This window comes from Tamandua tetradactyla, chromosome 5 (assembly GCF_023851605.1).
Source record: "Tamandua tetradactyla isolate mTamTet1 chromosome 5, mTamTet1.pri, whole genome shotgun sequence".
NCBI lineage: Eukaryota > Metazoa > Chordata > Mammalia > Pilosa > Myrmecophagidae > Tamandua > Tamandua tetradactyla.
Window position 1 is genome coordinate 3,001,862 of NC_135331.1, and position 13,635 is coordinate 3,015,496.

Genomic DNA, 13,635 nt, shown 5'->3' on the forward strand with positions numbered 1-13,635 from the left:
AGATGTTCTCTGTTCTCATCTTTGAAAACTGGCAGGAAAGCCCACTCAAACGCACTGATGTATAATTTCCAGAAGGTTCTAAACCGAAGTTTTCTAGTGAGGGCTGGATCAACTACTTCCCCAGAAATTAGTTACACCAGAGGCCACTTGACTCAGGAGGTTTCCTTCGCTGAAAAAAACCCAGAGCAAAACCTTTAAGTACGTTTTTTCCTTTCAGTGTATCACAGCATCCTGAATTTCAAGGAGAAAAAAACTTTAAAAAAACTGGTTCTTCCCTCTTCCTCTTATTATAAAAACAAAAAACAAAAAAACCCAGCCAGCCTGGCGGGTGGAGCTGGGGGGGGGGGTGTCTCTCGCTGGCGCCCCCGCAGCCCTTCCTGCACCCCCCACCCCCCCCCCCCCGAGCAGCCCTCCACCCAGCGTCCCCAGCCAGCGCCCGCTCCCGGGCTGGGCTCACACGCAGGCGGGAGGCCCGGGGTGGGCTTTGGGGGGGTGAGGGGCTTTCTGGTAGAGCCCCGCGGCCGCGATGCCGCTGGCCGGTTTCCGGCGGCTCTTTCTCTTCAGCCTGCGGCCGCAGACGCTCTGCCAGGACTTGAGCGTCTTGGAGGTCCATATCCACACGCCGCTGGTGACCCCTACCACCAGCAGCATGAAGAGCTTCAGCAGAAAGACCTCCACGGCGGGGATGGAGGCGCCCATGCGGCAGTCCAGGGCTCGGGTCTGGTTGTTGCGGTGGCACCTGCGCTGCGCCGCCAGCGTCCTCCAGCGCTCCATGTGCAGGCGCTCGTAGAAGTAGCAGGCGATGACGCAGGTGGCGGGCACCGTGTAGAGCACCGAGAAGACCCCGATGCGCAGCATGAGCTTCTCCAGCTTGTCGGTGTTCTCGCCGCCCGTCTTCATCACGCGGCGGATGTGGAAGAGCGCCACGAAACCCGACAGCAGGAACGACGTGCCGGCCACCAGGTAGCAGGCCAGCGGGATGAGCACGAAGCCGGCCAGCGCCGTGACGTCCTGGCTGCCCACGTAGCACACGCCGGTCAGCTCGTCGCCGGCCACGCGGCGCATCACCAGAACCAGGATGGTCTTCACCGCCGGGACGGCCCAGGCCGCCAGGTGGAAGTAGCTGCTGTGCGCCTCGATGGCCTCGTGGCCCCACTTCTTGCCGGCCGCCAGGAACCAGGTGAGGGTCAGGATGACCCACCACAGCGAGCTGGCCATGCCGAAGTAGTAGAGCAGCAGGAAGACCAGCGTGCAGCCGGTGCTCTCCAGGCCCTCCTGGATCACGTACAGCTGCCCGCTGTCCCGGTCGCAGGCGATGCTCTCGGCGCCCGCGAACAGGCGGATGATGTAGCCCAGCGAGTACACGCAGTAGCACATGGCCAGGAAGATGATGGGGCGCTCGGGGTAGCGGAAGCGGTCGGGGTCCACGAGGAACGTGAGCACCGTGAAGGCGCTGGAGAAGAAGCAGAGCACCGACCACACGGCCAGCCAGAGCGCGGCGAAGCGCTTGTCGTCGCGGCTCCAGTACACGTCCACGCCGGGCGCGCACAGCGGGGCGCACGACGCGCTCTTCTCCACGTGGTGGAACTTGCCCGGGTTGTCGCAGGCGGCGGCGCGCCCGGGGCCCGCGGCGTCCTTGGCCTGGGGCTCCGGCGCACCGTGGGGCCGCTGCGGCCTGAAGAGCGGCGGCAGCAGCCCTGGGCCGCGCGGGGGCTCGTCCGAGCCGTTGCTGGGCGCCTCCATGCACAGGTAGTTGGGGTCGTTCTTGTTGGGGAGCTGGCTGCAGTCCAGCGAGTCGGGCCACCTGAAGTTGAACTGCTCCATGATCGGGGAGCACTTGAGCCGGGCTTGCTCGCACATGACCCGGCAGGCGGGGATCGGGGTGGAGACCTGCTCGGTGCACATGGGCGCGTACAGAGAGCACAGGAAGAAGCGGAGGTGGCCGTGGCAGCCGTACTCCACCAGCGGCGCGAACTCGTACAGCTGGATGGCGGCCTCGCGCTGGCTCTCGTGGCCCATCAGGTTGGGCATGCGGGTCGTGTTGTAGCCGATGTCCCGGCACATCGGGATCTCCACGGGCTGGCACTTGCCGTCGCCGGGACGCTCCATGTCCATGGAGCTGATGGCGGCGCACGAGCCCATCACCTGCAGGACCAGCCACAGGCGGGGGCCGCCCGGGCGCTGCATGGCGGCGTCGGGGGGTGTCCTCGCCGGGGGTGGGGGTGGGGGTGGGTCCGCGCCCCTCACAGCCGCCGCCGCGCCCGGGTGGCTGGCCCGGGCTCCCCGCCGCGGCCCGGGCCCCTCCCCATGCTCACCCTGCCCGGCCCCGGCGGCGCGCAAGGCGGCTCCCAACCCTGCTTCTCCGCGGAGCCGGGGGCGCCGCGGGCCAGAGGAGCAAACTTGGCGAAAGATACCGGGAAGCGACCGGAGGCCCCGGAGCTCGGGCTGCAGCCGCCCGACAGCGGGCTCCGGCTCTCGGCCGCCGCAAACTTCGGCTTCTTCTCGGAGCGCCGAGGGGGCGCGTCCGGACCGGGCGGGCGGCGCGGCGCGCGGGGACCGGGGTCGGCGCGCCTCTCTCCCGCGTGCCCGGCGGCTCCTCCCTCCCTGCGCCCGCCTCGGCCGGGCCCCGCCAGCAGCTGCCTGGAGGTCGGCGTCCCGGGAGGAGAAGACGCGCAGGAAGGCGAGGCGGGGGCGGGAGCGGGGGCGGGGGGGAGTGGCGACAGGCCCCGCCCCCGGGCCGCGCGCCCCGCCTCCGCCCCTTCTTTGCATGAGAAAGCGGAGCCGCCCGGGACTGCCCCCCGCCCCCCCACCCCACCCCGCGCGGGCGGGAGCCCCGAGCCCCACCCCCCACCCCCCACCCCGGCCGCCCGCGTCCCGCCCGCATCGCCGCCGCGCCCGGGCCTCCCCGCCCCCCGCGGGCCGCCCCCAACTTCGGCCCGCGCTGCTCCCCCCAGCCACGGCGCCCCCCGTCCCGGGCGGCCCCGGCGACTGTACCCCGCAGCCCAGGGGCGCCGAAGTCACTGCAAGGTCGGGGGCTGCCCAGGGCAGGGGCTGCGAGCGGCGGCGCGGGGGCCCCGGCGAGTCTGCTGGGCCCTTCTGGCGGCCCGGGGGCGGAGGGCGTTCTCTAAGGGAGGTGGGATCTGCGGTTTCCAGCCTCGGCCATAAACGGGCCCGGCCGCTCGTAAAGCTGCCCGCGGCCCTCCCGGCCCGGGTGTTTACCAGCCCCGCGCGCGGGGGCTCCGGCTCCGGGGAGGGGCTGCCTTTGAAATTTCAAAGGGAAGAGCTGGGGGAGGGGGAGGGGCTCTGGGAATCCGGATTTTAGGGCCGCTCATCCGAGGTCTCCGAAAGAGGGCGGGGAGGGGGAGGGGGCGGGAAGCTTCCCTGGACTCTGAAGCCCCCACCCCCCCCGTCCCCGGGAAGTGGGGGTCTGGCTGGCGGGAGGGTGACCCCCGGCCCCCTCCACAGCCGCAGAGTTCCGGGCCCTCGCGCCGGGGCTCGGCGACTTCTTCCAGGCGTTTGGGTTTATTTATTATGGGAAGTCATTCGCTCGTCCGGTATTTCTGTTCCTTAGCGAGTGATTTGCCCTGGGCCTGCGCGCTCCGCGGCTGCACCCCGGGAGGTGCTGCGAAGTTGGTGGGCGGTGGAGCCAGGGGACGCGCAGCTTCGGGGGAGGGACCCCAGCTCCAGGGGAGCTCCGGTCTTCGTCGTGGAACGTAGAGCACCGGCTCCTGGCCCGACGCTCTTGCGCACCCACTCATCGGCTCTGGTGGGAAAGTGGCTTGGGAAGCCCTCCTCCCCGCCCCCGCACCCCCCCGCGGCTCCAGACAAAAACAGGGTGCCTCACCTGACCTTCTGCATTAGCCCTTAAATAAACAGCAGCCCTAGGGGTGCGGGCCTCTCTCCTCTTAGACGCCCTCGAGGTCAGGAGGGCAGCCCAAGGTTCCCGGCTGCGGGAAGAGGTCGGGGGAGCAGGTCCTGTGCACCCCGGCTTCGGCCATCGTTGCCAGGGGGTGCCCTGGCTTGTCTCATTCTTGCCACTTGCCTCCCACTCCCACCCCCGGGCTTTGGAAGAGCTGGAAACGGCCCCCACCCCCACCGGACCCCCAGTGGGAGACGCGCAGGGTTTTGCCAGCTTTCGGTAGGAAGCGCCCAGAACGGGCAAGCTCACTGCCAGGCGAGCCTCCTCCCCCTGAGTGGCTTTTTGTAGCAGTGGCAGAAGTAGGGCACGCTCTGGAAGGCTGTTTAGATCATTGGCTTTTATTTGAAGCAAGTTGTGCAACGTTAGACCCGAGAAGCTCGGAACATCTTACAGACGTCCCATGGACCGTCTCAACAAGCATTTTTGGAGTTCGTGAGCCAAGCAAGGCCCAGACTCAGGGGCAGGCACGAGCACCTAGTCCTGCTCCTGCACCCCGTGGGTGGGGCCACGAGGAGGGTGCTACGGGCAGCAGGGGGTGAGGGAGAAAGTGGAAAAGGTGGCGCTGGTGCAGCCAGGCCACCACCTGCCACTGTGTCATTATTTCTTAAGTGAAAAATAATATTCCTACTTAAAAGACTGCCATTTTTCAAATTACAGTTTGAGTGTGAGTATGTGTGCTTTGAGTCTGGTGAGTTATTTTCAGATCCCTTGAGTCAAAAAATATTCAGTGGATGCCATTTGGCTTTTCTAGACTACCCCTTTCACTGGTACCATTTTCTTTCTTTTTGTTTCTCCCCCTCGCTAAAGGAAAGTGCCGTCCGCCAGGGGCTGGGTGTGGGCGATTTGGGAAAGAGCCTCCCTAATTGACCTTTTTATGTGCTATTTTAATTCAGCCATGCTCAGACCCATTATTTGTGCTATAACCACTTCAGATTGCTTTTTTTCCCCTCGTTTTTATAAAAAAAAAATGTCTGCAGAAGTAACTGCAGCACTCTGCCCGGCTGAGATGGAAACCAACAAATAGACATTATCATAGAAAAACGGGGGCTTTGGGAAACAGCAACTGGAAGATAACTCTGTAACTAACAAATGAAAAGGGCCTTTTGATGGCTCCAGCTGAAAAGATATTTTATTTTATTTTATTTTTTTTCCTGTGTGTGGGATTTGAGATGTGCGATTCTATGGCACAGCCGGGTCCCCTGCTGCTCAGCCAGGGCTGGCAACCGGCCCCCTCTGGCTAATGTTATGGAAAATGGGGAGGAATTTTATGGCTGTCTTTCTCTCAGCTCTTTTTTCTTTTGTCTTCTTTGAAGAATGACTTTAGACATTTTATTTACATATTTAACCACGGATGAAAGAGGAAAAAGAAAGCATTTGGGGCTGTCGTGGGAATAGTGATATGTTTAAATTAATGGAAATCTTATTAGGCCTCTAAAATTTTGAGCAAAGGTTTTTAATGAAACTTTATAATTAAACATGATCTCAAATAATGTGCCAGCTTGTGGGGACCAAGGGATAAATTTTTTTTTTACCCCCAACTAAAAAAAAAAAAATATCGAAAGTTCTCACAAGCATTCACTGAGTAAAGCTGAAGGTGTTCGCAAGGGAATATTTTAGGAGTTCAGTGATATTTTGAACTAGAAATAAATATTCCTGGGGGTGGAAGGGAAAGAGACAGGCAATTTCACCCTCTCCGGACTAGCAAAGTCAAAAGTATAAAACACTTTGACATGGATATTGCTAAAATCAAAGTTGAGTCTTTGATTTTATGGTCAATAGAAATTATGAACGCTGTGCAAGGTTCTATGAAATGGGATTCAAGGAAACCCAAATAATCTCTTTTAATAAAAAGCACTGACGTTCAGCAATAAAAAGAAATTAAACCCCAGGCTTAGCAAGCTGCAAGCTAATTGAAAGAGCAGTCTCTTCTCAGAGGGTTTGCCCCTAGCAGTCGGGACATCAGCAGAGCTGACAAAAAGAAATGACACGGTGTGGGTTAAGCGACTGCCTCTGCAGCAGCCCCCACCTGGCGCATCCTGGGTTGATGATGCGGTTAAATGATCGTAGTGCTTCTTCGAGTACCATCTCCTGTCATCAGTCTCTGTATTTCACCAGGACCCTTCCCGATTCCACCTCCCACCAAGAATGAAACCTGGGCTATTTGCTAACAATTGCCGGGTGCGGCAGAGGACGTTTCCCTACCCAAGACCCGGCCAGAAACTTTTACTTTCAGACCAAATAGGAACGCTCTGTCCCCGCCTCGCGCTTCTCTAAAGGGGTAGACAACCTTCGGTCATCGAAAGTGACCTTTTTAAGAAGACGCGCCACCAGACTGTCCCACCAGAGAGCCAAAGCGAGCAGCAGATGCAGCCGGCGCAGACGTTTAAAGGACGCCTCGAGACAGGGCGTGGGGGGTGGGCTGGGCTGGGGTGGGGGGCGCGAGACACCCCGAAGAGCATTTCCACCATAAAGGGCGCGGCTGCAGCGAGCAGTGCTGCTCCCGTACAACTTAGGCCGCTGTTTTAAGGCCACTTCCCTTGAAATGGGGTTTGAAATATTACCAAAGGTTCCACGGGGCGCAGGAGTGTGAACTGCAAATCTGAGCATTTCCCTAATCCCCTTTCAAGGCCGGGCTTTGCAGCTCGCTGGCGTCTGCGGGGCTCCCCGCTGCTCGTGGTACAGGGGGCACCGCTGACTGCGCAGCTTCCAACTCTATTCCCACACTCCAAAAAAGAATGGGGCGGACAGACACTCTCCAACTAAATTAGATTAACCCCCTTCGCCTCCACAGCGCATTAGCCTTTTCACTGCCCAAGGTTTTTTTTTTCTTTTTTTCTTTTTTTAATTCGGCGCCTGCCTCCTAATTTAAAGATACAGTATTTCGTTTTCAGCTCAACAACAACAAACACAATAAAACGGGACAAGGCCCGCCTTCCAGATAGGTGCTTTCAGATTGCAAGGACATTATCTGGTTAAAATACAGGAAAACTTATACCACCGAGGGCCTGCTCTGAAACCCACACAGATTGACCCTTAACCTATAGCTGAATTGGCCTCAGAAAAAAAAAACAAAAAAAAAACACAAAACACTCAAACACGTAACGCTGTACTGGTGTAGCTGTTGAAGAATTATATGGAAAAGAGAACCACTACATCAACCGGAGAAAACCCTGTGGACTCCGGAAAAAATGAAACAAAAAGACGTTTTTGTTTTGTTTTGTGTGGGCGTGTGGTTTTTTGTTGTTGTTGTTGTTTTTGTGTGTGGTTCTGTTTTACAAAAGGCGTTCAGTGGACCAAGCTACCTGTTATTTGTTTGAAAATGAAGGCAGGTGACTCCACTCTGGGCTGAGTTGCATCGCCTCGCCCCGCCCCGCCCCGCCCCCAGCTGTCTGGGGCGCACTGACCTTCCACCTGTTTTCCTTCTGCAACCAGCCCCCCCCCCCCCCGAGCCTGTCCCGAGGTGGCCGGCCTGCCACCGTCCTGCTGCCCCCTGCACAGGTGACTGAACCGAGAAATCCCCCTTCAGGGACAAATCAGGGACACCCCCAGGGACTGGTCCTGTGACCACCCCCCCCCCAGCCTCCCCTGCCAGAAATAAAATAGATATTATTATCTTCATTTTGCAACAGAAGAAACTAAAGCTCAGAGAGGTTAAGTATCTTGTCTGAGGTCACACAGCTCACACAAGAGGTCACACAAGAAGCCAGAAAGACCCACGCCCCTCCCTGGGCTCACTCTGCAGCTGAAGCCACCTTGCCCCAAACACGGGCAGCTGGGGCCCACCTGGGGCGGGGCCCGGGAGGGTCTTCTTGTCCCCGAGCCTCTGTTTTCTCATCAGAGAAGTGGGGACAGGGAGGTCCCGCCCTCGGGGCACGATGAGGATTTTGCCATAGGGCGGCACCGGCATCCCTGCCGCGCTGGGTGAGGTGCAAGGTGAGGCCCGGGGACGTCGCCTGTGAACAGGAAACGACAAGGCGAGGATGGCGATGGTGCAGTACAGTTTGGCAGGTGCCGCCCTTTGCCAGGGAGCAGCTCATCTCACCTGCGCGGTTACCTGGGGGCGCAGGTGGAGGGGGTGCGCCCATCTCATAAAGGACGCCCCAGGGCCCTGAGAAGCTGTGACTTGCCCTTGACCGCATGGAAGTCAGGATTCAAACCGGAGCCCCCTCCTCTGCCCTGCCTGCCCCTCCCCAGCAGGTGCACCGTTGACAGCTGCAGGCAAGCCTGCAGTCCCGTTCGGGTGACATTTTGGAGATGATAAAGGCTAAAGGCATGCTCTGTGGCCTTTTCCTTTCTTCCTGGACGGGGTAGAGTCTGTCACTCTCTTCTCAACTTGACGCTCTGTGTTCTGGGGCTTGAAGAGTTTCTCTGGAGTCACAGATGCTCAGGAGAGAGGAAAGGCGGAGGAACTGCTGGTGTTGGTTTAACCCTGTCCTGAGCTGTGTGACCTCAGACAAGATACTTAACCTCTCTGAGCTTCAGTTTCTTCTGTTGCAAATGAAGATAATAATACCTATTTTGTAATGTTTGGGGTAGGGATTAAGTGAGATAACTCATGTACGCACTTAGAACAGTGCCTAGCACAACTGTGGGACTAGCCTTTCAGGTCAGTCAGCTTTTCTTTGTTCAAGTTTTCGTTTGTCCTCACCAGCCAGAAGTGTCACTGACGAGTCTTCCTCTTACCTGTAGAGCTGCTAGACTCTTGGCTTCCCTTTTCCTCCTTGATTTTAACTACGCTTAAGCAATTGACAGCTTCTCACATGTTCGAGAATTCTCTGATGAGTCGGGGACAAAAAGGGGACCTGCCCCAGGAAACAGCGTTGGGGGTAAGCCTGTCTTCCATGCCTGCAGGAAGACTCCTGGAGGCTGCTGTGGCTGAATTAACAGCAGATCCTCTCCCGAGTCCCTCTTGAAGCCTTTTCCATTTTCTTCCGGGAGAGATCTGAAACTCAATTATGAGTTTCTGCTGTCTTTCCCAAATAGTTCAAGTTTCAGCCTCATATTCTGTTACATGAAAAAAGACCCAAACACTTGTCTGCTCTGCTATCCTCATTCCAAATGACAATTCAAATACAATATTACTTTTTCTTTTTCTCTGAGGTCCCACAGCATAAGGGAGAGAGGTTTGCTACCCTTGAGTGCATGTCACCCTATTTCATAAAGTCAGAGGCGCTTTCAGCCTGGGAAGGCCTTTGTTACAGCTCTCATAGCTTTAGGAACAAAGCTAATTCCCCCCTCTGACAAATGTCTGTTCGTCCGTCTTTGCCTCGCTCTTTCTCTCTAATTTAGAGATCTGCCCCCACCATCCAGTTTGGAGCTGAGTTTCCAACTCTCTCTCTCTCCCTCACACACACCCTCACATTCAAATATCTGACGTTGGTGCTGAAAACATCAGGAGAGGGCTGTTCTCTGGCCTTCTTGCAGCTGACACCTTTGCCTTAGTCGGGTCTCCACTGGCTGCTCCCCGAGGGCCGCCCAGCCCCTCTTCCAGAGCAGCCTGGCCCCGTGCTCTGTGCCCATCACGCCCTGAGATGGCGGGGCTGCTCTCCTGGCCGCTGCCTGCCCGTGCTCCATTCCCTAAGGACACAGACCATGGCCTGGCTCGCCTCTGACCCCTCTGACCCCTGTGCTCAGCCTGTCAGGGGTGCTGGGTGGAGGACGCCAGAAGCCAATTTCTTTTCCAGGAGCAGCCTGTGGCCACCTCTGGGAGTAAATCCATGCTCAGGGAACCTCTTTTGTTGCTCAGATGTGGTCTCTCACTCTCAGCCCACACAATAAAAAAACTCACTGCCCTCCCCCTGTCTACATGGGACATGACTCCCAGGGGTGTGGACCTTCCTGGCAACGTGGGACAGAGATCCCAGAATGAGCTGGGACTCGGCATCAAGGGATTGAGAAAACCTTCTCGAATGAAAAGGGGAAGAGAGAAATGAGACAAAATAAAGTGTCAGTGGCTGAGAGATCCCAAACAGAGTGGAGAGGTTATCCTGGAGGTTATTCTTATGCATTAAGTAGATATCAGCTTGTTATTCAAGATGTAAGGGAGAGGCTGGAGGGAACTGCCTGAAAATGTAGAGCTGTGTTCCAGTAGCCATGTTTTTTGAAGATGATTGTATAATGATAGAGCTTCCACAATGTGACTGTGTGATTGTGAAAACCTTCTGTCTGATGCTCCTTTTATCTACCTTATGGACAGATGAGTAAAACATATGGATAATAAATAAATAAATAATATGGGGAACAAATGTTAAAATAAATTGAGTAGATTGAAATACTAGTGGTTAATGAGAAGGAGGGGTAAGGGGTGTGGGATGTATGAGTTTTTTCTTTTTTCTTTTTCTGGAGTGATGCAAATGTTCTAAGAAATGATCGTGGTGATGAATACACAGTTATGTGATGCTATTGTGAGCCACTGACTGTACACCGTGTATAGAATGTTTGTATGTTAAGAATGTTCATGTTTATATGTTGTTTTGTCAGTAAAAATTATTTCTCTCTCTATATATAAACCCGTGCTCAGGAAGCGTTTTTCTTCAGGCTGCGATGCCAGCGTTATTTTCCTCCATATTGGTTATTTCCCCACTTTTGTCTGTTTAGTCTTGGGTTAGTCATTTCCTCTTTTAACTTTTCTGTGGGTTTGTTGTTTTTATTTGAAAGTGTTTTGAAGCCGAGTTGCAATTCACATTCCATACAACTCAGCTAGAAAGCTGAGAATATTTATTATTACCTGGCCTCGCCAGAAAGTGCTCGCCGACTCCTGGACTGGGATTGCCCCCCTGGGGTCGAGGGCACTTGGCCGTTAGCGTCCCACACAGGGAAGGCGCCGTCCTCCATGGCCAGCTGGTGAGAAGAGAGCAGTGCGCAAGCTGGGCTGGGCGCGGGTGGACAGCCTGGAGAGTGGTGGGGAGGCGGCCGCTGAGGTGGGGTGTCCGGGGATGACCACTGAGCTGGGCCTGAAGGATGCCAACAAGCCAGCCAGGCAGAGGTGAGGTGCTGGGGCACGATGCACTTCATTTGCTGCTCCCTGTTTCCTCGTGCACCCAGTAACTCATGATGCCAGCTGGGTGCCACGTCCTGCTTAGAATATCGACAGGGCAAGCCCCCTCAGCGTTCGTGAACTCGCAGGTGGCCTAGCCGAATGCAGAGTCTGACTCACTTCCAGGGTTTGAATCTTGCCTCTACCACTTACTAAAGCTGTGTGATCTCAGGCAAGTTGCTTAACCTCTCTGAATCTGTTTCCTTAACAGCAAAATGGGGACTGTAGCAATATTGACTCCACAGGGCTGATGCGAGGGCTCGGCGAGGTAGGGATACAGTAAAGCCTGTATCAAACCGCACCCCCACTTACACAGCAGGTCACAAAACCATCCACTGGATGCTAGTCACACGGTATGGGCCAGCCCTGCTGCGTGCGCACTGCGAATCTAGACTCACAATAGTGGAGGGGATTGACATGTGAAGACGTACAAAGACCAGGTCTGTGTACCGGGTGTTCTGCCAGTGTAGACGGTAACACAAAGGCCAGGGACTCGTTCTGCTTCGTGAGGAAGAAGAAGGCAATCCGGGAGGGCTTCCTGGAAGAGTTTAAGTGTCATCAGAGCCTTGGGCAGGAGGACAAGCGTGCAGGGCAAGGGAGTGGCACACATGGAGGCCCGGCGTCCTGTGCTTGCACAGTCTGTGTAGGGCTGGGAGGGAAGGCCCCGGGGTGTTCAGGGAGCTAAACCCAGGAGGCCCAGGACGGACCGGGCAGGCAGAGGCAGCCGAGCCGATCGGGGGTGGATGAAAGCCCCTTAAGTCAATGAAGGTGAAGGCAGAGACAGTGGGAATGAGGAGAGAGGGTGTGTTCAGGCATATTTGGGAATGATCTCCAGCTGGTGGTTGCAGTGGGGTTGGGAGATGGAGATGTTAGCCTGAGTGCTGGGTGCCAAGTGTGCTGGGGATGGAATTAGAAAACGCGGCTGGTGGAGAATGAGTCCAGGTCTGAAGCCGCGTTCCGTGAGGTTCCCAACACTTACGGTGCAGCTGGGCTGTCCTGGTGTGAGAGCACCCAGCACCTGGGGGCATGGCACCTCGTTACAAATTGTTGATATGCCTGGACAGTGAAATTATATTTTTGGTTATTGGGTTCACTAAAATGTTATCTAAATTAATTTCTCCTGTTTCTTTTTACTTTTCTTTTATTGGAGAAGTTGTAGGTTTTTGGAAAAATCATGCAGAAAGTGGAGTTCCCATATTCTCTCACCCATCTCCCCAATTTCCCCTATTATTAACCCTTTGCATTAGTGTGGTTTCCTTGTTACAGTTAGTGAAGCAATATTAGTATAATTGTACTGTAACTATAATGCATAGCTTACATTAGGGATCATTGTTTATCTTGCACAGTTCTATGTTTTTTTCTTTTTTTCTTTTTTTGAGGCTTATTCTGGTAACATATAGTTTCCCAACTTAATCCCTTTCAAATCTATAATTCGGTGGGGTTAGTCAGCTGCAGACATATTGTGTCCGTCCCCAGAATCTATCACCAGAGCCCCGACCGAAACTCTGTACCACTTTCTACACTTCAGAAGAACTTACTAGAAGATTTAAGCTCACGTATGTGTCTCAATTCTGTTTCTGTTGGTCAGCGCCGATCTAGATGAAAAGGCCAACTTTGTCTCTTAAGGCCTGAATCCGTCCCTGCTTTAAAGAAACTTGAATTTATTAGTAGCCTTTAAGGCATCCCAACATTCCACCTAAAATCCAGAGCTTTCTGCATCTCATAAAATAAAATCTCAAGGTCTGACCCTAGACCTGGCGGGACAGCGTGGCCCTGGGCCCTGTGGACAGGGCTTGGATGACCTGTCGTCCCCAGGACCCCGCTGTCCAGAGCTGGCCCTGTCGCGGCAGACCCCAGGCTTGGCAGGAAACTTCCTCGCTCACCTGCGACAAGCCCTGCTTCTCGCTCAGAGGAGAGCAGCTCACCTGTGCAACGGCCCAGTTACAAAACCAGCATCCTGAGAAATGAGGGCCTCCCTGCCTCCGTTTCCCTGTGTGTGGACGGAGCATAATTATACGTACAGAGAGGCGTGCTGGGGCTTAATTACGGTCTGCGGAGCCACAGGAGACGGCCGGGTGAGGGCAGGTGGACAAGAGGCTCCTCAGGCTCGCTGTGGGTGCTAGCTCCCAGCTACAAGGAGGTGAGTCACAGTCGGTGGGCGCCCGCCGAGCAGCCCACGCGAACACCAGCTGTCTGCAGCGGCCTCGGAGAAGGGTGGGCCCGGGAAGTCCAGATGGGCCTGGGTGTCCCCAGTTGAGTCACAGGAGCCTCTTCGCCTGCAGAGCGGTGGGCCCCAGGCGGGCCGGGCTGGGAGAGGAAGGCTGCCCTTAGCTCAGGCGCTCCACCGCAGATGCTCGCTGTGTGCAATGTTTTCTCTTTCCCTTAGGTTCAGGGAGGGGGCCTAACCTCTGCCCTTTGACCTCTCAGCCTCACTCAGCCACGGGCACTTCACCAACCTCGTCTTAAGGCCCCTCTCCCTTGACATTGCTGCTCATCACTGGGGGCTCCCAGCTCGGCCAGGAGGCCCCGAGACCCTCACTGCCCCCCGAGATGGGGTGCAGCCCCCAGCGAGTGGAACTGCCAGGTGAATGGAAGGAGAGGGACCACTGAGCCCCCCAGGGGGCAGGTGGGTGTGGCTTGTCCTGTGCTCAGGTGACACTGCTTAGGAGGGGACCTGGCC

At 56.1% G+C, this 13,635-nt stretch overlaps 1 protein-coding gene across 1 annotated transcript; it reads right to left on the bottom strand.

Moving 5' to 3' along the window:
- Window positions 1-453: 453 nt before the first annotated feature.
- Window positions 454-2,187, bottom strand: FZD10 (frizzled class receptor 10). Its single transcript, XM_077159318.1, has one exon. It carries the CDS (start codon window positions 2,185-2,187, stop codon window positions 454-456), a length of 1,734 nt encoding a protein of 577 aa, XP_077015433.1.
- Between the last annotated feature and the right edge of the window lie 11,448 nt (window positions 2,188-13,635).

Excerpts from the sequence above, each read along its gene's own strand:
- FZD10 (XM_077159318.1), bottom strand. The coding sequence starts at position 2,187 with ATGCAGCGCCCGGGCGGCCCCCGCCTGTGGCTGGTCCTGCAGGTGATG.